This window comes from Bombus vosnesenskii, unplaced genomic scaffold, assembly GCF_011952255.1.
Source record: "Bombus vosnesenskii isolate JDL3184/JDL3185 unplaced genomic scaffold, Bvos_JDL3184-5_v1.1 scf7180000013431, whole genome shotgun sequence".
NCBI lineage: Eukaryota > Metazoa > Arthropoda > Insecta > Hymenoptera > Apidae > Bombus > Bombus vosnesenskii.
In genome coordinates, this window is record NW_022883046.1 from 1,026,813 (window position 1) to 1,052,044 (window position 25,232).

At 51.3% G+C, this 25,232-nt stretch overlaps 1 protein-coding gene across 7 annotated transcripts in view; it reads right to left on the reverse strand.

Moving 5' to 3' along the window:
* Positions 1 to 25,232, reverse strand: part of LOC117238016 (dachshund homolog 2) — a 143,952-nt gene that overhangs the window by 39,708 nt on the left and 79,012 nt on the right. For all 7 annotated transcript variants that reach the window (XM_033502517.1, XM_033502522.1, XM_033502521.1 and 4 more), the window contains 3 exons: positions 14,475 to 14,551; positions 13,207 to 13,377; positions 9,950 to 10,174 (listed from right to left, as the gene is read on the reverse strand). In XM_033502517.1, the coding sequence (XP_033358408.1) occupies positions 9,950 to 10,174; positions 13,207 to 13,377; positions 14,475 to 14,551 (473 nt within the window). The remainder of the gene's footprint in view (positions 1 to 9,949; positions 10,175 to 13,206; positions 13,378 to 14,474; positions 14,552 to 25,232) is intronic.

The window sequence follows — 25,232 nt, forward strand, 5'->3', positions numbered from 1 at the left end:
GATTACGATCCTCGGCTAAGGGCTACAAGGGTTTCCCTCCTACAGGATTTAAGACGGACTTAGGCCTTGTTCCGGCCGCTGACCACTTTGCCTCCCATTAACCATTAACGGATCTAACGAAAATAGGATTAAATCGCAGCTAGTCGTGCTCGCGCACTAAAACTACTGCCGTTTGCGCCGGGAGTCGGGTTTCTTCGCCGAAAAGCCGTGTTCAACGGATTATCCAACTTCTTCTCCATCGTTGATCGGCGCTCTCGACATTCTCAAATTCCGACAATCTTTTCTTTTTTACGTTTGTAATCTATTCGAACTTCGAAAGTGTTCTACAAAGATTCGCCAAATATCCAACTTGTAACTGCTGCTACGTAGTAGCAGGATCATCTAGTTACAGTGGAAGCGTGTTTCGACAAACTCGATACGTCAAAGCAATCAAATACGTATCTCTAGATTCTTATATGCATTTCGATCTTCGGATGTTCCGTTAAAACGCCACTTCGTGCGAATACGTATCTATTCTAGCCGTAACTTAAGTGAAGGAATAACAACGGGAGTAACGCGTAATTGTATCGGCGAGTTTACAGATGTGACAGTATTCGTGGCGCCATAGGTACAGTTTGCGCGATCGATCGAAATGACTTATCTTCCAGTCATAGCAAATATTGTTGCATGTGTTCTTCCCGATGCTTTCCCATTCCAAGGCAACTCCCCTTTCTGTTGGTATAATTATGGTATCAAACATTCGCGAGCATCGTCGTTTTAGAGTACACAATGACCCACGTAAACATACGATCGTGTTCCTATTATCGATCCGAAGCAAAAGCGAACTCTCCTCGTTTCCTTAACTAATACTTTTCGCGCCAACAACGAGCCAGTCAATTCCGAAGGAATCTCTAATCTAGCCACGTTCCCTGTCCTTTTTTCTCAGCCTGATAACCACCAAGACAATCGAACGAGGATACCAGGGCAGAAGGAACGCGGTCCTAAGTCGCGGTCGATCGTAGGAAAATAGTTTCGATATCTTGGTCGGCAATCGAGGACGCGGGACTACGGTGGCCGTGTTCGTCGCACGAACTCGGCCGGAGATACGGCGAAGAGCGTTTTCGCGTTTCAAGATAATCCTTCCTTCCTTCGGGAACAGACTCTCCGGTATATCTTGCCGAGTTATTGCACAGCCGTCGCTTAGAAACCGCCGCTGCTACGATATCGCGGCCTTCGACTTTTTCCATCTTCGTCGGTCTTTACTTTTCCCCCGTGAACGGATTTCAATTTCGAAGAACACAGGAAATCAAATCGCACGTGTGTTTCAAAAGTGTCGCGAATCGAAATAATTCGGTTCTTCGTTGGAAGATAAAAATGAAATGGAAATTTCATCGACTAAGAACGAATAATTACAAAAATCATATGCGATCGCTGTCTCTTGGGTTCCATTCTGTTCGCCAAGATTATGTGTTTGGTACATAACTGCCTTGAACAGCTTGTTTCACTCGTGTCATTGTTGAAATAGATGTGCGAAATCAATCTCTTCGTAATCGAAAGAGGCGAAAAGATCTTTCAAGCAAAATCGTCAACGAATCTAAGGATGAATCATGTAACATCGCGAAAGGTTTTTGCTTCGGTATCCAACGGTCACCAAATTTTGCCGGTCACGAGCGCGAATCGATCTCGCTCAGTCGTTGAACCGAACTGCATACGTAATCCACCGCGGACCCCCCTTTCTCCCCTCGTTCTAGCGAGACTGACGCGACGTGCCGCTGGATCTTTATCGTTATTACGAGTGTCTGTCCGACTGTACGTGCGTGCATGCTAGACCGCCCGTGCACAGCACGAGACATTAATGGTTGCCGATCGTAAAACGTTCACCGGCCGAGAATCCCGCGGCATTTATCGAATAACCTCTGCCGACCTGTGGCTAGCTTCTTAACGGTCGATCCTTCTTCTTCCGTTTCTTATCCCTCTGCTCGGTACCATCGTTCTCTGTGTCGATCCCACAGGTAGAAGAATTGGTATCCGCTGTCTGGCGATTCCTAGAGGCTTGTCGACTCGCGACACTGTACCCGGTGCTCCATAGCCGGCAATTTATGCGAAGGCAAAGCGTATCGCGTGCACCGGAAACAGCACGAGTTGTAAAATCGCGCTACCGAGCCAGCTGCCTCTCTTTCTCCGTCCTGTATGTCACTCGAGACAACCGTAATTAAGAATCGCTCTAACGAATGCGACGTAACTCGGTATCTTCATCTTGTCGTACGTTCACCATCCCGTCGTTATCGCGTTGCGCTAATAACCGCCTGCCGATTTTATGTCTTCAACTACCGCCGTCGCATCGCGCAGACAAATCCCGATATCGATAAATGTTCATCGTTTTCTTTGAAACTTTTACTCGCTATATATGTAGCCGTAAATAAAACGCGAGTAAGCAAGTACTGGACATCATCGATTACGTATTATCGACGTTATCTTCTCGATCGTGACAATCGCTGAACACGACGTACGTATATATATGCAAGTGGGATTGCGTTGTCGCCTCAGGGTTTAGGAGTACGGTGGAAGACACCTGGAACACCTGCCCACCGCGATGTTCGCGTCTCGCGGCGATTCTTGGAGAACGAAAGAAACGACAACTCTTGTCGTCACGCTTTCCTTATTTACCCAACGCGCAGGTTCGCGCCTCCTCTACGGTCTAATCGGGCGGTTACGTCACGCGAGAAAATTAGCCAGACTCGTCTCGCGGGTCGAGAGGATGGAGTCGCAGGCGCATAATGCGCGCGATTATATGCATTAAGCCGCGAGGGGCGTGCTTTAAGGGCCAATTATCGCGGTGCTTTTACGCCGTTGGCGAGAATCTCTCGCCGGGGCACGATGACACTTTCGGAACGGGATTCTGTCGCGTACCGACTCGTTCGTTCCTCCTTTTCCTCTTTGTCGCGGATGGGCCCGGTCATGAGTCAAGGGGAGTCGCGAGGAGAGGGAAAAGGAGAGAAGGCTCCGCGAGAGAGCCACGAAGCCGCGTGCCGTCGTCGATTCCACGTTGGCGGACCAGAGAGACGCAACAAAATATTCGTTGCTCGCGGCAGTAAACGGCGTCGTTAACGACGCGACTTCTCCCTCTTTCGTTCATGCGCGTCGCGACCAACTCTCTCGCGTGGCCGTTACCACTGCTCTTTTATTGCCGGTAAATTACACGCTTTATTCGACCCGTGCGACGACCCAACCGAAAGCAAACTGTATAATTGAACGGTAGTTAAAACTGCGGTAGGTCAAGTTTCTTTCCACCTTTCTTTCGAGTGAGGCCGTTTCTCTCCTTTGTCTCTGTCGCTTCGTTCGCCTCGCTCTGACGCGTTCGATGAGAAATCCGATCAAAATTGAATTCGACTTTCAATTCCAATCATCAACCGTCAAATTAACAGTTATTTATAAGGTTTAGTTTTCAAACATCTTCTAATTCAAAATTACCGCTTGGGTCTTCCTCTAACCGTAAAAATATCGTGTTTAACATCGAGTGAAGCGTACAATCCGGTACTGCAGGTACGCGTAAAGAAGACGGACGAACGATCGAGCCGGCGATCGGTAATCGGCCGAAGGTCGCGAGAGGAAAGACCTCGGCAACAAAGTCTCACGGGAGACACTTAAAACGGCGGCGACGATAAAATCTGCGACGCAACAAAGTCCCGGACAGAGTCTGTGAGAAGAGATAGGGACGGAAAAGAATCCGCGAGATCTCCTCCCGTGGGCTTCGAGAGGCTCGTAAATTTCCGCTTTTATAATCGTGCTGGATGCGAGTGTCTCACCTCCTCTCCAGCCGGGAAATCGCGCGCGGGATCGTTAGTCGCCAATGTCCGTTTTGTCGCTTAATTCCAAAGCGACAACGATCGGTGACGATCGAGCGGCAGGATCGATGCCCAGGGATCGTTAAATCCAAGATTTAAGCGACGTGCGCACCACGGTTTATCGTCGCGTACCGTAGTTTTCCTCCTACTCTTGTCGAGGCTTTTTCTAGGAAATGATACATACGCCTTCGGATATCTCTCTGTCGATTCATCCTCGTTCGTTTGCGTTTGAACAACATCGTCCATTACAATCGGTATAGCGTATGTTCTTTAGAAAGTTCTAGATTTTGTAATTTGTGAAGGTCCTCCAGATCGATACCAAATATCGAATCAGTCCGAATCAACGTTCGACGTATTCCACGAGGCCAGCGAGCTGGACTCTATCTCAAGTTCGTGACTCCTTTTATTGTTAAATATATAATCAACCAGTTGTCGCCGCGTTAAGGATAATTTATTAGCTTCCTTAACACCAGCGGACCCTCTCTCTTAAATTCTTTCCCCCTTGTTTCGCTCGCACGCTGCCTGCCTACTCTCCACCGTTCACCAGCATCCTTTTTTCTTCCGATTCTCCGTATCTTATTGTCTCTTTTTATCGATGCACCGATGCCTTGCCCCCGAAAGGAGAAGAAAGTCGAGGAAAGAAACGCGCTCACGATGCGTGCGTCTATAGCCCACCTTATCCTAGCCCCTTTTGGCCGGTGGCTTATGCTAAAACCGAGCCCTTGTGGTTTCTCTAATTGACAATCGGCCGCGTTCTTCAGACCAGGCGAACCTCCGGAGCTCGAGGTGGGAACCGACAACGACCACGCTGCTGCGACATCGTATTGTTTCGCGTTTTTATTCCTACTTTTCTGCCCGGTTTGGTAGGGAACCACGGTGGAGGGAGAAGGACAAAAGGGTGGAGCTCTTCGTCGGTTCCTCGGCACGAAGCGCATACCTCGGGATCACGCTCGTTTGCGCTTTCCACGGATTCGCGCGAGAATAGCCGGACCTGGCCACCGGATCGCTGGTGTGCGTGCTCTCTCGGTCGCGGCTCGAATTAACGAGTAACAACGGGGCCACCCTGACCCGGGCGCCAACGTGTCCCATTAAAGGCGCCCTTTTTCTTCCAGCCGGCTTGCTGCTGTTGCTGCTGCTGCTGCTCGTTATGAAAATTCCTCGAGTTCGATACCGGGACACATTATCGAGACCGCTGCTGCGATTTGGTACTTCCACGACAAAGAGGCATGTACGCTATTTCGCCTTTGTTTCTCAGAGGCGAGCGAAGAAAAATTATTACGATATGCATATCCTGAAGTTTATCCAACCATTTTTTGTGGCAACTACAGTACTTTTAGTCGTTTGTTTCTATACGACGCGAAATATGCATTCAATTTACCTTGTACATTTTCCTTCACAGTCACATTGATTTCGCGATAAATCAGCATGGCACACGCAAGCAACGTGCAGTCGTACCTTTCGTTGCAAACATTCGAGACCTTCGACCAGTTGCTTCTCGTTTGAACGCAGTCTGATTGATTTACGTTTAGCCCTGGCAGCGAACGACCCTCCGCCCCCTTGGGTCGCGCGCGCGAGCCAAAGCAACGCTATCTCTCTATCGGCTGGCGGAGCGGCCATTATCGCGCAAACTATGTACGCACACGTGTATCGATGGCACGCTCGTTTTTTTCCCACTCGTTTCTGTGTATACGTCGTTCGCGAAGCAATCGGCTGCCCACCCCTCGCTTTTCTGCCCCCAAGAGCACGGATATTTCCGTGGCCGTGTAGGCATCGCCGCAGATCGATACCAGCAACGGTTTTCTGCCTTTTCCCATCTCGTTCGCCTGCCAGGCTTCAAATTAGACACCGATACTAGCAGGAAAAGCGTATTGGAAACCTACGTGAAACAAGAGTGGTTAAACTTGTCAACTAGCTCTTTTTACGATTAGTTGATTCTCCCTATTCCAGGATGTCGTTCGAGACCTCGGGCCAACGTTCGAACTTTATCGCGTCGGATGTTTGCTTTAATTAGCTCGTTCGCGTGGTCTCGGATTTAATTAAGAATGGAACAGCTTTATTGCCTTGGAAACGTCCTCCCCCGGCGACTGGTCGCGCGGTCCAGACACCGACCAACAGACAACGGCCGATCGGTTTTATTTTCAGTGGCCGAAGAAGTTCCTCGACGAATCGATCTGAACGGTACACGGGGATCGAGAAGCTTCTTCGACCGTTTCCTCCCCCCATCTCCCGTCGCTTCTCACGATACCCGCTATTAGCCAGCTGTAATTTATTACTTTCCACCTTAATAAGCATAATAATCGACGCGGCCGGTTGTTCGCGCGCTCGCAGTCCCGCGACCTTCGACCCTGAAACGATCTTTAAGGTAGCCTGCAAGTGGTTGCGGACGTTTAATGATCCTCGGGACTGCGCCGATTCGGCTCTCGCGAATGGGAGCAACGAATCGAACGGGGAACGGGACGATAGAACAAGAGCTAAGGAAACCAACGGAATCGTAATTCCTTCCAGCTCTTCTTCGTTTTGCTGTTCCCTGTTCGCGTTCCCTTCTCTTTTTCCCTATTTATAGTAGGTAAAGGAACGGGACCAGTGGTACCGGACTCGATAGTTCGCAGTCCTACACGTTTTTCGGGTATCCCGTGCTCGGGTCCAGTTCACCCTCCTGCGGCATTACATCTGTGTTTAGACCGTGACCACGCTGGAAGATATAGTACAAATTGTCGATCTCGATCTCGACCAGCGTATTCGAATTTAGGGTAGCAGCGAACTAACCTCACCACTTCTAAGTGTACGATCTATCGTAACGTACGTATTATTATTCGTAACGTCAACGTAACGCCAGAAGCAGCATTAAAACACATCCTTTATTACAAGAATGTAGCTCGGTACACAGATTCTTTGCATCCTGGTCCGCTTGCACCAGGCTCGTGCACAGAGGTCATGAGAGGGAAAAGAAGCAAAAGCAAAATAAGAAGACGATAGACAGAGAGAGTCGTTGCGCTGTCGCGCGGCGTGGCTCGCGGTAATAGGATTTCACGTAAGCAGCCTCCCAGGCGGCGGCCAAAAATCGAAGGAGCTTACGGTAGGTAGGATGCGCCGCCGGCCGGTGCAGCCAGCGTGCTGGCTCGAACGAAACGGCCAAGGAAAAAGGAAGATGAAAAGGCGGTCGGGGGCGAGGGGAGGCGACGCGACACTGGAGAACAGGGAGGCAGTGAGCAGAGAAGACGGTGGCACGGGGAGAGACACAAAGGAGGAGAGAACAGGGGAGAGAGGATGGAAAGGCCGCGAACGCGAGGCAGAAAGGAGAGGCAGCGAGAAAGAAAGACGTCCGGCCCGTACAATTTTAATTAACCCGGTACCGGGTAGCCGATCGCGATCGAATCGGGTGCACGATCTACAAGGAATCTACATAAGATCCTCCACTCGCGGCTACAACTCAATCCCCTCTTTCTATTCCGCTCTCTCGGCGGGCCTTAAGCAACCGGCCCGCCACGGACTCTCTCTCCTTTCTTTATCCACGTGCACGTCCACGTATACCTTTGTGTGTGCGGACCCGTGCGGTGGACACGAAGAAGAGGCGCGCACAATCTTTGCGCTCCCGCCGTGGCTTCCCCTCGTGCCCTTATCTCGGTGAGCATCGAAGATAGCGAGCACCTACGTTGCTCGCCAGCATCCGGCGAGCTCATATTGTTCTCCCGTGCATCGTGTAACTTACCGACCGAACGAGACCGTGAGTTCTCTCTTTCTATCTTTCAGCCACTTTTACATTAATCTTTCCTTTTTCATCGAGGGAACCTACTCGTGCGTTCGTGGTGGACTTAACGAAGTTTAGGATACCACCCCGCGTTCCTTCTCGAAAATCCGCTCGGTTTCCCTGGTCGTTCCGTGCTCGTTCTCCAAAGAAACGCAAGATCGAGTCCGGTTCTCCAAAGGAGAGCGTCGATCACTGCGCCGCTCCGAGGATTTCGCTCGTGTTTGCGCGTCCGCGCGTATTAGGGGACCCGGTCGAAGCGGCCAATGCAGCCATACGGAGAAGCTCGGTAACACGATAGCGGCCGTATGTAAAACCATCTGGTGTAAAACGAGCTGCTGGCTCGTTCGAGTATTAAATCGGCCCTCTTACACCCTCTTCTCGGCCCTCGTCCTCCAGGCTACGCATTTTCGTCGATCTGCTCTCAATTCATGCCCTCCTCTCTTCCTCCTACGATCTCGTCTTCATTCTCTTGACGCGTATCCGCGTCTCGAGTCGGTCCTTTTATCCAGCGATCTTCTTCTTTCTCTCCTCGATTCTTTATCGACTTGATCGACTCGCGAACGAAAGCTCCTCTACGTTCGCCCCTTCGTTTGCTGCTCGTCTCTCGGCGAACATTCGTGGACACGAGGAATCCGCGCTAAGCCGACTTGGACGTCGCGCGGCATGGAAGATGAACTCGTCGCTGGACACGCGTCGGCTTCGAGACGCGGAACGTCCTCTCGCGTTAAACTCCCGGCTTAATCGGCCGCTGGACCGGTCGCGAAACAAAGGACGGTCTCCTCGTGGCGATCGCCGCTGAGAGATACCGCGCTCAGGGAACCTACCGTGCCCGAAAGAATGCCACTTTTCTTCTTCGCTGCGAGGAAAAACGTAGGGTACGAGAGCGCGGTCCGGGACTCGCCGCGTCCGGCTTCGACGTCGTTAAGCGCTGTGAACACGCGTTACTCGACGACCGTGGAAACGACACTTTATACCGCCGTTAATGGGCAATTAAAGGCCGGCTTTACGTTTCGGCTGGAATATATTAAGAGTCGCGTGTCCTTGCTTCGGCGAGGAAGAGGTCGACGCAGAGTGAATGCGAGCGAACACGTGGTCCTCGAGAACTGGGCCAAGAAAGGATTATACTACGCGTTCGACATCACCGTGTATTTCTATTAGAATTTTCTTACGCTACGTACTCGTAGTATATAGAATACTCGCGTACAAAGAACTCGTTCGACAGGATGTTCCACTTTCCTTCTTATTCTATGGCGATCGTACAACGATTACGCGTCTTTGATTGCGATTAGCAAATGGCGAGCATCGACGCCGGGACGTCGAAACACGAATCCTCTTAGGCACGCGATTATGCCGCCTGGAGAAGAAAGTCCGATCGATCGATCGATCGATCTTTAACAAAGTGCCGGACGATCTTCACAGAAACGCTAGGGTCGTCGTCGACGAGTGACTTAAACACTTCGTCGTCTTCATCCGATCGTGTGATCTCTCTCTTCTCTTTACACCTCTTCCTTGGATGTTTCCAGGTCTCAAGACGCTGCATGTCGGACGCTAATAATAATAACACGAGTCGATCTATCACGCGCTTAATGAGAACGAAGGCGAGGTACACGACGCGAGTCCACGGTTCGCAGGGCCTTGTTAATCGCGTTACCTCGGTTCGGCCGTTATCTACTTAAGACACGCGTCGCTTATCCGCCACGGATACAACGACGATATCTCAACGAGTAAACGTTTCTTTACGCGGACTGATTTTTGCGAGTCAACCTTATTTCGCGTTCGAGATAGATCGTCTCTGCGAAGATTGGAGATTTTTTCCACGAGATATACAAACGCTAAACGGCGACTAAATTCTCGGCGAGGTTTTCAATAAAAATTGCGATAAGCAGGTATTCGGATTACCTTAAAATAACACGTTCCATCGGAAATGGTACGAGAACCAAACGGTAACGACATACTCGAGACAGAGCTAGGCGAAATTACAGCACTCGAACGGCGCCTAAATTGCTACTCTTTCCGTGGATCCTTAAACCTTAATGGCTGGCGAGAGTAACGCGTTATTACCCTGAAATTAGTCGTCGACACCGCGAAGCTGGTGTTCGGATCCATCTCGTGGAGTTTCAGCGCCGGATGTCACGGGCGATACTGTGCCGTGACAGTCGAACGCCGAACAAATTACAGAAGTAGAGGAGTCAACAGAAGTAGAAGGAGTGAGCGATGGGCAAAGAAGGGAAGAAAGGAGGGGAGGAAGAAAGAAAGGAAAATGGGCTGGAAGGGTCGGTGAAGAGACTAATGTCTCTTAATGCGGCTTCGCGAGAGCTGGCAGATAATGAAATTGCGGCCTCGGCTAGAGACGCGTTAAGAAAGCCATGCCACTGACCTTTCTCGTAGTTGATTTGCCTCTCCTGCTGCCTCGCGTTGTCGGCCGCGACCTTGAGCAGGCCCTGGATATTCCTGAGCAGGGTCTCCGTACTCGAGACCGAGGGATCCTGGCCTCCCTGTGAAACGGCCACCGCCGCGGAGGCGATCTGGGAATAATTCAGAGCCTGAGGACTCTCGGATCCCGGCGCGGGAAGCGGCAGGTTCTCCGGCACGTCCGACAGATCTGAAAAAATTACCCACATACGTGTAAGATTCTTCGATTCGATCAACATTGTGGCGATTCGCATAGGATTTTCTTACCAAGCACTTGCATCGCGCTTTTAAAGCAATTAAATCGCCCTCGATCGTTTACGAGCCGATCCGCTGCGAAGAACGTAGAAAACGCGATCAGTGTAGAGGAAATGCGCATATAATAATCGGACACGCGAACGAGCGGCAACGAGAACTCGCCTATTAGCCCGTCTCTTCGCGACTTTTTGTTCGGCGTGAGCGCGCGTATACGAGACGCGTCGCCGATAAATTTCGCCGAAGGATCGTGGAACAACGTTCGAGGGAGGTCTCGCGCCGGCCGCTCTCTCGAGGAGACTTACAACGCGTGCGTGTTCCAAAGCCGTAATCCCGCGACGACTACTTGTTACCCTTCGCCACGTCTCTGATTTAACGTCATCGCGGACGAATTAAATTCGCGAATTAAAACGGCACTTGGCCGACCGATTAGCCGATCCGATGTGTACGGCACCGTGGGGGAACCAGGACGAACACACCGAATTGTCGTTCGTTTCCAGCCGCGCGATTTATCCTCCGGTATCGCGCCGCGGGTAAGGGAATTTCGATGGAAAACTCTCGAGATTCCACGAAGGACGCGCGGTCCCTGGAATAAAGTTCCTGCTCGAACGCACTTCTTTCTTTCTGCTACTCTTTTTCTGCTTTCTACTCGAGATCGCGACTCGTCGTTCTCCGGCTAAGAGGCGGGAGTAGCCTCGTTATTCTCTCTCTATCGACGATTAGCCTGGAAGCATGGTTTTCGTCGTTGGAACGAAAGGAACCGTGGCTCTGGACACCGTGGAAGGATCCGGGGCTCGGGGATCGCCGGAATAAAGGATGCCTTATGGTTATTGCCGAAGAGGTCCGGAGAGTGGCGAGACAAGACGTCTGCGTGGGTTCTTCCGAGCTTAAGTGACCGGTCCGCGCGCTCCAACGGCCCACACCGTGGGCTTTAGCCCCGGCTGCTTTATGGCCAATGATACGTGCTTTATTGTATCGTCTTTTAATTATCAGCGCGCACCTACAACGCCACGGCATTCGGTTACTTATTGCCATTGGCCGATTTAATGCTCGCGCGGCTGCCTTCGGTGCCGATCCGCCGGCACCTTTTGATAGCACAAACCTTCCACTCCTTCGTCGCACTCCTCCACCCCCTCCTTCTTTCTTCCTTCACCCTTTTTCCTCTCGATTTCTTCTCGATGGTCGCTCCATCGCCGCGCTCCGGTCTCCTTCTCTCGAAACCCATTACAATTATCTGCGTCGAAGGCCAAGGGCCAACGTCTTCCCCATCGAATTGCCCGACGCGACGCGAGGAGGACGAGAAATTTCGCGAGACTCGCGGCACTCGCGAGCTCTTCTCGCTTAGCGAGAATCTCGCCGGGAAGAAGGGGTTAAAAAGAATCGGACGAAATCTCCAGGAAGTCGGGCAAGAAACGAACGAATCGCGGTAGATCGGATTCCAGGAACGAGAGCGAGATAGCGGCGCGTCTCATTAAATCAGAACTGCATTCCACGGGCGTGTACACTCCCACGGACGTTCGATGGGGTTCTACTTCGATCACCGCGAGCACCATAGGTAGGATGTAGCCGATGTATACGACACGCTGCGAGACACGGATTTCTGCCCCCTCCGGTACACGACCACCAGAATTTATACGTCTAACTCGTGTCTTTCCTGAAATTTAGGGGCCCGCTAATTCCACCCTGTAGCCTTTCCCCTCTAATCCACCCGCCTAACCGAACATTTACTGTTTCTCGTCTCTGGGTCCGGGTCCTTGGCCTCGCTTTTAATCGCGTCCCGCTAGTTTTATATTTTTTTGGAATTTGACATATGTATATCCTGTCGGAGTGGGTGGGGGCGGAAGATTCCACGATTCCCTTTTTTATTACCAGTTTTTCTCAGTAGTATTTTTATTGGTGGTACGACGAGAGATTGGAAGGAAGAAAGACGTTCTTTGCCGTTTGTGTCAACCGAGGTGAAGACTCGCGGGCTCTAATTGGAATATCCAATTAACGCGTGGCGTGCAGACAATCGGCAAATCGATTAGAAATCATCGCGATTATGACGCTTCGGTGCATCGAAGCGCCGGGACAGTCGAGATAGCACCGCGAGCTACAGACCGAGATTTTTATCTGGACCCATCTTTCATTATTAAAATGAAACTAAATACCGAAGATGCGAGTCTAACGACCAACGGGCCCCTCCACCAGTGGTGCTTCTTTCATGCTGTTCCAGTGTGAATCTCGTTTATATCAGTTTTTCGGAGAGCTTCGAATCGTAAAGGAACCGTACAATTTTTTCTTAAAACTTTTTCAAATTTCTTTCCCGTAATATCGGTGAGTTTTCAAACCATAGAACGAAGATAATATTCAATCCAGAAGGCTTAATTATTCGCCATTGATCACGCTCGTAAATGACTTGCGAGAAATACAACTATCGACTAAAAGAAAAATTGCGCGAGATGCATCTCTCTAGTGCGATCTGATTCGACGTGAACGCATGACAAGCAGAAAGGGCAAAGGAAACAGACGGAGGAAAAAAGGTGGCAGTCGAGACACGTGCAGCGCGTAAAATTCCAAACGCCTCTCGGTGAAAATTTCATCGTGCACGGCTGACAAGTTTTGACAACCGCTGAGGAGAGACCTCGGTTCGTTCGGAACGCCGGATGAAAGACGAATCCCAGAGAACGTCGTTCCGCGGCGGGCCCGAGATGATCGATGAGAGGGTCTGACCTACCAGTCGTCCCAGGGAACTCATCTTTAAACGCGGTCTGTCCGGTCCATTCGATATAATTATTTTACGTATGCGTGCCGCGCGGAACGGGCAACATCGTTTCGACTTTCGGCACACGTCAAATTCACCGTCACGCTCTACCTGGCTTTAATTGATCGACCGATCGGCTTGGTCGACGTATCGATCGACGCTTAGGAGATCGGTTGGTCGCGCGGCATTTTCCACGAGACGAATCCGACCACGCCACGCTCTCTCACCTTCGTCCTTCTCGTTGTCGTCGTCCAGGTCCTCGGACAGATTGTCGTCCTCCTCCTCGTCGTCTTGCGAACGGTGCGACGCCTCTGCCTCGCTTCCGGAGTGCTCGCCCACGCTTCCGCTTCCCGCCGTCTTCGACAGGTTCAGCACGGGACTGTGACCATTCGAGGAACCTGTTAACACGATCGTTCCGTGAATCTATCGTCTGTCTACGCGTTGGATAACGATCTCGTACGCGCTTATACGATTCTTCGAAGAATAAAATGCCTCGATCGACAATGATTGATGGATATTATTTGCCTCCGCTTATACGAGAAGAAACAGACCGTCCAATTTCCACGGTTGACCCGCTCCCCTTGTATTTGATATCCCGGCATTTTAATCCTGACGTGGATAGATACTGTTTGGCCAGCGACGCCAAGCTGAATGACGCATCGCTCGGGGCCAGCTCGTGGTTCGACCGTGGCCGCATCGTGGAACAACCGCGTGGTTCGTCGACGAGCGAATAAGTCTCGATTCGAGGCGAGGATCGCGGCCAGCGGTAGGCCGCGCTCGATTAAGCACGATCGACGTCCGCGTCGAAATCCCCGAAGAAACGAGGCCCGCAGGTTCCGTGGGGTCCGCGGGTTGAACACGATCGGATTCGAACTCGAAACGTCCAGTTTGTCGCTGGCCGGGCCTAGGGCCGCGCACACTCGCCATCAGGATAAAAGGTCCGATCGAACGGATTAAAATATTACGGAGAATCAGAAGAAAGGCGGAGCCGAGAGGTGCCCCGTAACCCGATATCGGACTTAATCTCTCCAGGCCGCCTAAACGCTCGACCGGGCCAGCGATGAGAAATAAAGAAATCGAAAAAGGGACTGGTCCTCCGCGATCCGGACACGCTCGGTTAACTCGTGTCCTGGCCTCGAGCGATGGCCAGTACCCCCGTTGCGGAGGGATGTTCCGTTTCGAGGCTCTCTGCCATTAGAAGAATCTCGTACGCGTCATAGTCAAAGTGGAAATCGCGCGAACGTTTCGTTCCACGAGAGAAACGTTCGATTCGAAGCTGTTTATCGAAGAGGAAAGTACAAAAGCATCCTCCTCCACTGGACGGAACGGCGAAGGAACGACGGCCTCGAATCACGAGGATCGCCGGTCGCCAGGAGAAGGAGGATTCATCGTCCGCGTAATGGTGCTCGGCCCATAATACGACTCGGCGTTATTCGCCGTATTATCGGCCGATTACTATAATTACGGTAAACGAGCGTGCGCGTATTTATCTTACCATTGTGCGAGCTCAGATCCCTGGGTTTTTGGTCCAACGCGAGTGCTCTCTCGGCGTCTCCTCTTTCCTCGCGGAGCCTGCAAACAACAAAACAGACAGGGAAAAGTTTTAGTATCGATTCCGGCGGATGACGACGAATCGGCCAAAGCGGAGGTGGACTCTCGGCCTGTGCGCTGGCCATTAATTAAATAATTATTCTAGTCTTGGTTCGAGTCGACCGCGTAGGAAGATAAGTGCCGGTCTCTCTGTCGGCCGCGCGTTCCATCCGATTATCGCTGTTAATCGATTCGCTTCTTTTTTTTCTATGCGGAGCTGTCGCACATCGCCTCGAGGGATCGCACGCTCTCGCGTAAAACCGGCTTCCCTCCGACCTTTTATTTCCATCAGAACCCGAGTGGCAGGTAGTAACGGAGAACGAACCGCGCGTATCCTCTTTCCACGTTTCGTTTGGACGCCGTGACCGATGAGTCGAGAGTTTCTCGTATTACGTCGTCGATTCAAAAGCGAATCGTCTTGTCGAATCTATCGCGAAACGATCGCGTCACTAACGCGGGCGATGATGTTACTCCTGCCTCGCGAAACTTCCGTGCCAAGTGTCCCTCGTTTATTTTCTTTTTTTCAGTTTCCTCGAATGTTTTTTTCGTCTTTACGAGCGCCAGGCTCGTTAAGCTACATCAGCCGGTCTTTACGCCTCGGTACCGCGAATCTTTTAATCTTGGTTCTATATTGTTCGACCCTCGTGGATCGAGCCGCGCGGTATGTAGGGAGAGAATCGTTAAGATTCGCGGCCGGATGCCGTGACTGACATTAACCGGCCATACGCTCTTTAACACTCCGCGCGCACATTTTCAAACGAAATTTTCTTTCGTCCCCGAACCTCGAGACGGAGGCGAGTCCTCGGAGACAGCGACGACAGAAGGGAGGGCGGTAACGGGTCGCCGAAAGAAATTATTTCCAAGGGTGTAGATCGAGGGTGTATTTACGAATTTATTTTCCAAGAGCCACGCGAAGTAGTCGAAAATTGGTGTTTTCCGGACGATTAGATCCTCCTGCCGCACCTCTTCGTTACCCCTCCTCCGAATCCCGACGTTCCTTTCCTCGTCTTGCAAATTATTCTCCCGGGTATAGTTCTTTTTATGGGTCGGGGTAGGCCGCGCGGTCCGAGGGCGTCTCTTCGCACCTCGAATCGAACCGCGGACCATTAAGTAAGAAGTTAATATCATTAAACATAATATTGGGCGCATCTGGGAGCCGCAGAGCACTTACCGACCCACCACCGACCGTCCCCCGCCGCAAACCGCCCTCTTCACTGGCGGCTGCCGCTCCGCGCGCGAACCCGCGAGACCTCCATCCACCCCCGACATCCTCCCGCTCAGTTCCCCGACCGCCGCCTCCCTCCTCGACCCCTCGAACCTTAATTTTTTAATGAGAAAATGCTTTCAAAGAGCCGGAGAGAAATACCGTGCGTCTACGAGCGATAAGTTACGGCCGCGTTAAGCGGAATGGAGGAGAGGATCCCCACCTTCTCTCCTCGTTCTCCCTCCATATCCTTCTTTTTTCTCCCTTCTCTTTTCTTCTTCTTCCGTCGACGAGCCATCGTTTCCCTTTCCACGGGAGATGCTTTCGAGAAGACGACTACGAAATACGCGGCGGTACCTCGTCGCTCGACGGCGCGCTAGCCGCGGTTCGTTCGACGACCAATTTTGCGAGACTTCGAAATTTTGCGGAGAAGTCGATTTCCCGACGAGATACGAGTTGCGAAGCACGCAAGAACCAGCCATCATCCCTTCGCTATCATCGCCGACAGTAACGTCAGAATTATAGACGGATCGCGCTCGCGCGCCTTCGATATCGTAACGACTTAATTTCGGGGATAATTAAATTTTAATTGGTAATACGAGTCGATTAAGACGACCGATGGATATCTCGGTCCGCCTCCGTTTGGACCTGGCCCCCGTTTACTCGTCGGTCCGGCAAATTCAGATGGGAACAAGAATAGCGGAGCCTTGTTCGAGCGACTACGGTCGAGAGAAAAGGGTCGAGGGAAAGGAACGAGTTGGCGAAGAAAAGAAAAAACATTGAAATTAAGGGTGGGAGGGGAGAGAGAGAGAGAGAGAGAGAGAGTGGGAGAGAGGGTGAAGTTGATTTGCCGGGACGTCGTCGTAAGCTGCAACAGCCGAGCAGCGGGGTTATTAAATTTCTAATTAGTCGAATATTGCAGGTACATCGTCAGTCGCCTCGGCGTCTTCACGGTTCCGGCCATGGAGCGTTTGTATGCGCGTTTACGCACGCAAATGTGCGTTTAGCCGCGCGTTTATCTAGCTTCGCATGAGTAGACACCTAGACGCTCTCACAGCCACCTTAATAGATCATGGATTTCATTAGGCGTGCCTACGGCTTTCGGAGCGCGGCCAATCTCTGCTTCTAGTCGCGAATAATTAGCGAACGCTGTCTTCCTTTCCTCGGGACCAATAGCTTCAGCCCTATTGAATTTCGTGTTCCGCGAACTTCGCAGAAAGCGAAGAGTTGCGCCGCGTCGCTCGCACCTCGCGAGATGATCCGAGATGTTTTTGTTGGCGTTGCAACCGTGTCAGTTAGATCGAGTACGAGTGTGAATTTTAACGAGATCCCACGAGATTCACAGACAATGAGACTTTGTGGCAGAAGATTGTAAATCTTATTGAAACACGGAACGGATAAATCGATCGAAACCTCTTCGGTCTATAATAGAGAAGACGAGCTACAAAGGCGATACGAGCTCTCCCCTCGCTTCGGAAGCAGCTATTTTAGACGCATCCATATCCTCTACCGATGATTGAACCGTATCAATCCCCGTCGTATCCATTAGCGTGGTACAGTACGTATGCGACTAATAAGCTGAACGAACGATACCCTTCTCCAGATCTTTGCCTTTAATTTTGATTCGGTAATGACGAACTCCGCGGGGATTCCTGCCCCGATGCCGAGGAACGGGCTGCCTGCCCAGCTGGAGTTCATTAAGAGGCGTATTTCGAACGCGAAGAAAGCGACCTGCGATTCGGGATCGTTATGTTGGAATCGAGCTGGTTCGCGATTTCGACGTACCATTTTCGCGACACCGGTGCTCGTACACATTGCCGCGATTGAAAACGGTGTTCCATGCATTCCGGTGGCGTTTTTAATCAACGCTTTTTCGGCTCGTTCGGCGGGAATCGTTGAACGCGCGGTCGGGCTGTTTGTCCGCGTTTTGTTACTTTGGCGAAAAATCAAAAGCATCGTGTACGCGTGACGCGCGTTCCGATAATGACAGGGAACAGTTGTAATTTTAAGAGGACAAAGAGCCAGGCTAATTGGCGAAAGTATGCTGGCGACCCTGCCGCCACGGCTTTTTCGATAAACGATGCACGCGAACGTCGATATTCGCCCGTCCTCTCGTTCCTTTCCGTCAGCGGCTCGCTTTTCGTCGTTGCGAGTGGAACGCGCGACGATTGACCCATGCCGTCGTAATTTTAATTACGTCTCTGGAATCCGAGGCGCGATTGTGTTACAGCCTCGTCGATCGTAGCCCAAAAGGGGATGAACCATGCTGGCGGTTGCCTCGGGCTCCTCTACTTCAACGTTCGTCGTTTGTCGCGAAACTCGTCTCTGAAAATTCCACGAGTCGAAATAATAAACAAGGAAGAAGAGGGGATTTTGGTAACGAGATCCAAAGTACGCGATCTCGAAAACGCCACCCTCGCTGGCGTGACATCCGAGGCGAAAGGGGTTCGTTCTCGTAACGAGTGTTGCGAAGGCGAGCCTTCATCCTTCGAGGATATTCCTTATTTCATCTCGGTTCTCTACGTCCTTTCCTCCTTCCTCGTGTTAGCTCGGTAATTACCAAGGAACCAGGTCGCTGGCCGATCGTGTTACCGAAAAGATATCGCGAATTTCGCCTCACAATCAATGGCACTTTCTTTGGCGAAGGAAGAAAGAATCGTTCCAGGAACGCGTTTTTTCTTGTATTTTCACGTGGCTACAGGCCCCGGAGATAGTGGAAGGAGAAAATATGAGAAATATAATTCAAGATAGAGGTCGGTGACGAGGGACGAAGGCAGAGATTGGCTCGAAGATGGAGAGAAGGCATCGGTCGAGTTGTGGGACGAGTGTCAGAACGTTGCTTCTCCGGACGAACGGTATAAAGGGCCGGGAAGGAATCGAATTACACTCGATCCAGTCGCCCCTGCCTTTCGATTTCTACCGGATCTGCTCGCAAATATTATCCGACGTATCGGCAGACGGACAGCATTTATCAAACCGCGCGCGACCACTCGGATTCGGGGGGCCTTCAGACTGATTCAATCATCGAATTCCTAAGATTCCAGCTTTTCTTCTTCTCATCGATCAAATCGCTGGCGGCGAATAAGGCGTCCGGCTCGCGGCGAGTCACAAAATCGCGCCCTTACGACACTCGTTAACGTTTGAAAATTGAAATTCTCGTTTGTTTCGAATTGAAGTGAAATATTGTATCGTGCTAAAGATAAACCTTCGAAACATGGAAGTCTTTTTTTTCCGCTCATCCGATATCTCTATCTGTATTCGTCGACTCGAGCGAATTAACATGTTCGACACAGCTACGATTAAAAACGAGCCTGGATCCGCTCCTTGGAAACTCGTTAAACGGCAAGTCTCATACTTATGCAGATTTGATCTGCGCCCTTCGAAAGTGAATGAAGTCGGGCGGGACGTTGCGTCGACAAAAAGGGAGCTTTCCCAGTTGGTAGCGCGTTAATTGCGACGTTTACGCGAGTTCATTGTCATCGGGACAAGATCTTTCCGGGTACATACTTATGACAACGATACCGTGCGCGAATCCTCGCCGCGACAAAGCCCACCCATGGCGCCCCCACTAAATCGACCTTACGCTCCAGCCTCTTTTATCTCCGTTTCCAATTCCCCTTCACCTCCCTTCCCTTTCTATTTCGCTCTTCCTTCTCTCTACACGTTTCTCTCGCTTTCTCTCCGTGTCTGTTCGAGTCGGATGCTCAGGGGGGCGCACGCTGCTCCGCTTCCAGCCAGCAGGTTTCTTCTTCCATTTTCCGTTTCGCCACTCGGCCCCGCTTGACTAATAGATCTCAGCGGCAGTCACGACACAATCGGGCGCAGACTACCGTTGCTAACTTCATATCAATCCGTGGATTCCGGCCGCTCGTTCCCGGTAACGAGTCGTGATAAATGACGGGGCCGAGGCCCAGCGACGATTGAGATTAATTTCTCGTTGTACGTCTTCTTGTAGCTGGCTTTAATACTCTCGCGGTCGAGTTCATCCTAAGCCAAACTGGCCTAACCGACGAAGCAAAGGGAGAGCAAGAGAGAGAGAGAGAGAGAGAGGTGCTGTCAGCCCGGGGAATTACGGGAGGGAAGAAAACGAACCGAACCGTGTCGACGCCTGGATTTACGCGCGCTCTCCTTGAAAAATAATTTCAATTTCGAGGGACGTCCGGTGAAAATTCGATAAACAATGCGCGAGACGCTCGACGATCGCCAACCATCCCCTCCTTCGCCTTTGCCGCCCTCTGGTTTTTGCTTCCGTTTTACGATAATTTCCGAGAGCAATCGATAAGCGACACGAGCAACGGCGTGTTCGGGCAGGAGGAAAAGGCGAGCGCTCTTCGACGAAAGGTCTTCTTACATTTCCCCGTCTTGTCGGCGTTCCGACGAACGGGCGAACCAGCTAATTATGTATCCCCTGCGGGACCCCCGCAGACAGGAAATGAGACTACCCGAGTTTCTATTCGTTTCATATACTCACCCGTGTCCGCGTAAATACGTACACGCGAGTCCATGGCTGCGTGTGTATTGGACGGCCGCTTAAAACGCTCTGGCTGGAAATACAGTCGGATTAAGCCGGGGCCGGGGATCAGATACCGCGCGCCGGTGATAACCTCCGACTTTATATCCACGCAGGACAGCGGTTTAATTAGACGACGACGCCTGAGATTCCGGCTAGAAACGTTGATCGAGCTAAATTGTTTCCTCAGCCTCTCGCTTCTGCTCGATCGTGCTCTGGTCCGCACCGCGCAGCGATCACTCGCTTCGAAACGCCGTCTTTCTCTCTCTCTCTCTCTCTCTCCCTCTCTCTCTCTCTCTCTCCTACTCTATTTCGCTTCCGAATGGCTTCCGGGGCTGCCGAGGGAAGACAATGCCGATCGACCGGCTAGATAACCGACCGTTTAGACGAACGACTGCCCCGACTCGATCCTTGGAGCGCCTCGCAAACGCGAGCCTGACGAGCGATTCACTACCACGTTACGAAAAAGGAACCACGTGGTTTAGTGTGAAAATCGAAAAGCGAGAAGAAAGTAAACTGCATGATGGACAGAGAAGCTGTCAGTCGCCTGGAGGAACTCACAATCTCGATGACTTCACGCTCGATGCCTGTTGGAGTTTGTCCGACAGACTCGTGAGTCGGGGAACGAGGTGCGAACGACTGGCTGCGACGAATAATTGTTTGTTTATACGGCTCTAAGCGCTTTTTATTCTCGTTCCACGCCACTTGGACCGACTGGTCGGGCTGGTCGGATGGCTGACTGCGAATGGGAATGATCTCCTTCTTGCGACTCTTTTTCTACCACCACTCGTCTCGGCCCCTCCGCTCGTTAGCTCAAGGTTAGACGCGTAGCGTGTGGCGTAACATGTGGCCACGATTTTAGAAGGGACTCGAATAGAAATAGAAAGATGCTTGTTTAACCCTTAATCCTTGCTCGCTCTTCTAAAACACGTTTCTCTCGGTGTTTCTTAATCTACGTTTCAATTTCGATCGAGCTACAGTAAAATATGATACGGAATTTAATTGTACCAGAGGTCTGCTTTCCGAAAGTTACAAACGAGGTCAATGTCGCGAAATCCCGAGATAAATCCGTCGCAGTTGGGGGAGCGTGGAGAAACAGACGCGTGTTAGCGAGAGGAATCATTTATTCCGGAAAGATAGGCGGCTGTGTGGATCGCGTTCGTGGACGATACGTCATCCCCGTCGTCGGCTGACATTCGCCCCTTCGGCTGTGTACTCGGAGGCGAGAAAGCCTCGAAAGCATTTTTCAATTCCGCGAAACTTTACGATAGATATCTTCCCCACGAGAAAGAGAGAGAGAGAGAGGAAGAAGGAAGCGACCGCTCGGCCGCTTCGCCAGAAACATTTGTACATAAATCTGAAAATTATGAGCCGATCCCCCGGTCGCTTGCCGCCTCTGCGCCCCCTGCAGCCGACCAGCCATATGCCTGCCAACGCGTAACGGAGAGATAACGCGTAGGGTAACCCCTCGTGAAGGCAACCGCACGGCGGCGTATGCGCGTGAAACTGCAGTCTTCGATCTCTCTTTCTCTCCCTTTTCAGCCAGCCCACTCTTCCGTTGTGTCGCACAGGGTCGAGGCGAAAAGCCTTCCCGTATAAATCAAGATTCGTGGAAAATAAAAATCACTTTGGCGGCGGATCGCTCGATTAAGGGCCATCGATGGTCGCTCTGGGAGCTCAGCCCACGAATCTCCGCCCCTACAACGAGAAAGGAGGAAGTGGAGAAAGAACGCGACATGGCTTATCGCGGTTTCGAATGGACCGATTTCCACCGGGGGTAGCGGCACCGAATCGTTCGCCTGTTTTTATCCCAAATCCATCCCCTCGTCTATTTTATATACTCTCGTTTTCTTTCTCTTTTTATTTTCTAAAGCGAAATTATATTAACTTCGACGGTGTTTCCGAACGTAATGTCGCAAATTCTAAGTGTTAGAGTTACGCTCTACCATCTCTCGTTTGATATCTGATAGCGTGTGATATCTAATGAACGTTTCACTCGAACGGAGAAACTCTGGTCGATCTTCGCAGAGAAGAAAAGGTTCGAGGGATGGAGATTTAACGCAAGGTTCAGTGGCGATAAGCGTAGCGTTCGAGTTCTTCGCTCCGTGAACGGCTCGATGCTCAGCCGCCAGGCAATACGCAAATAAACTGACGAATCCCCTTTCGTACACCCTCGACCCATCGTCCCCTTTGCCGCCCTGAGCCAGCCTGCGGAGTAGATCGAAGAAAAATATGCCGAACGAGAAAAATAAAGAACGATCGGGGGTGTACACACGGAAGGATACGTAGGATCGCAGCGAAGCCTTAAGCCAAAGAGCACAGATATGCCAGAATATTCTGGCGAATGGGAGTTACTTCGGGAGAGAAGGATGAAAAACGATGGAAGAAGAAGAAAATAACGGGGCACGCGGGGCGATCGTTTATCGACAAAAAGAGACCGATATCTGTCGCGTGGAAATCTGCTTGTCCGCGATAGAACGAAACGCGCACCCCTATTTCTGGCCGCGCGACGCGTGTGCGAAAATACACGCGTAAAAGGCCGCTTATCTGGTTTGCGCAAGAATTGGATTCGACGACGCTTCCGAAAACCATAACCGAAACGGTAACTGCCACCCTCTGACTGATCGAACTTATTCCTTTCTTTCGTTCAGCCAGCCATCGCCTCCTTCTGTCGCTACCTCGCGTCGATAATGCCTGGATCGGGGGATGAGGCTGAAGAAGAACACGCGAGGGAAACGACGCACTATTTTTCTGGAAAATTGAATAGACAAAATCGAATATTTGCCTACTCAGCCACCGCATCCCTCTATGCCCCCTATCTCTGCTTACTGCTTCGTTCTTTCCATCGCGATTAGATAAATCTTCGTGGTTACGATCGGTCGGTTCGAGATGTACATGAGATCGATCACTGTAATAAATCGGCCAACGTAAATACTACTTACGTCTAAATCGCCTGTCGAGACGGTAATGAGAAAAGTGAAGCACGATACCGGAACGAATCGGACCGGAACCGAAGCAAATAGCTGCTCGAGACGCTACGGGAAACAATTACGCATTGGCGTAAAAATAAAGGTTGTCGCGCTTAATTACGCGGCAGATTCGTGGCGACGAGAAGTGCGTCGCGGCAAAAGGTGGTGAGACGCGTATTCACCTTTACGCTTTCTCATCAAGCTCCGCTTAATTTCTAACCCCTTCGTCCCAGTGTGTCTGAAAGGGTGGCCAGGAACGCGGGAGAGTATATTAAACGACACTCGGAATTACAAATAACAAATTGCAATTTGATTCCCGCACGGTCGGTCGGCACTCGTGCGGACGGGCTGTTTCGTCGGGGCCGGGGGCGCAATTTATCATTACCGACGACAATTTCGCTGACGGCCCTCCGATTCCGATTCCGCTCGGGGCTGCTGATCCTTCGCTCGCGGGAACCAGAGGCGAGAAGTCAGAGGCTACACGTATCAACCCACGTGTCTCCCGACGATGGTTCGTTTCGAATCGAAACCGGAGTTCGTTTGGCGATTCGAAACAAACGTGATACAGGGGCTGTGGAGGGGGGGGGAGCGAGAGTCGCGAGAACAGGATGGAAGGGACCGCAAGGGGCGAACGTACCGCGGAGAAAAGAGGGCTGGGCTAGGGTTGTGGGGGCGAGCGGAGCGGTTTATATGGCTAAAGGCGCATCCCCCGAGCCGTATCGATCGTTGACTTTAAAATTCAAAGAGACCGACAATAGCTTCCCTTTCCGCCGAGCCTCTGTACTACAATATCATATTCCGTTCCTTTCGTTTCATTGTCTGGTAAAGCCTGCGCTAATAATAAAAGATTGCTACCCTGGAAGCTACGCCTAGAGAGGGAAAGCGACCGGTGGGAAAGGGGAAAAAAGATGGAACGAGAGACAACGGGCGGAGGAAGAGAAAAACGGATGGAGAAGAAGGGAGGAAAGACGCGCGTGCGAGCGAAGAAACGACGAAAACGAGCATGGGGAAGGTGGAACGGCAGAAGAGTCGGGGTTTCACTCGGTCGAGTCTTCCCAAGTTCGGTGCTACATCATCCAGATAGCCGACCCATAATGCTTCGTTGAAAAGTTGCTCGAATTCTGCGCGAATTTAATATTCCGCGCGCGTCGTCCTTTGTCCTCTCTCTCTCTCTCTCTCTCTCGGCCCCTCTCTCTCTCCCTCCCTCTCCCTCTCTCTCTATCTATCTTTCTACCTATCTATCGTTTCGTCTCGCGTTTGCGTTTCCGTGTCGCCGATATTCCAGGTGAACCTGCACGTTTGTTCCCCCGCGGGTAGGAGAAGCTCGGCTCTCGGAAGCGTCGCCGAAGCCGCGATTCCAGAAAATTGGGATTCTTTTCTCCCCCGCGTGTCGTTCGGTTCTTTGCCGCCATCCAGACTCTCGATTTCCCGAGATAGGGTGCTTGTTGCGGATCCCAATAGCACGAAGGAAACGACAAAAGAGAAAAGCGGGTAAAGAGGTCGGCGTTCGAATTACACACGTAACGGGAACCGAGAGAAAGAGATATTTGTCGAGGGCGAGGGGAAACGAGCGGGCGGAATCAAAGGGGACCCAACAATGGACGATCATATTAAATCATAAATGTAAACGAAGATGGGTAACGGGGAGGGTGAAAGCTGGCGAACAGTCCGATAATGAAAGTTTCCGATCCTCGAGCTGAGGCACAAAGCTATACCTAAGCGATATAACCGATGGCACGGTTTTACGCCTGCGATTTATCGAACATCTCTCGGTTATGGAATGATTTTCCAGCTGACTGCCGGCGCCCACATTTTTTCGCGCGCGAACCTTTCCGGAAAAACAGAAAGAACAAAAGTTCCAAGAAATCAAACGAGAGATTTGAACGCTGCACGAAGGGGACGAGGATCGATCCGATCGCTCGAAGCATCGCTAGAGAAGATAGTAGAGAGAAGAGAGAGAGAGAGAGAGAGAGAAAGCTC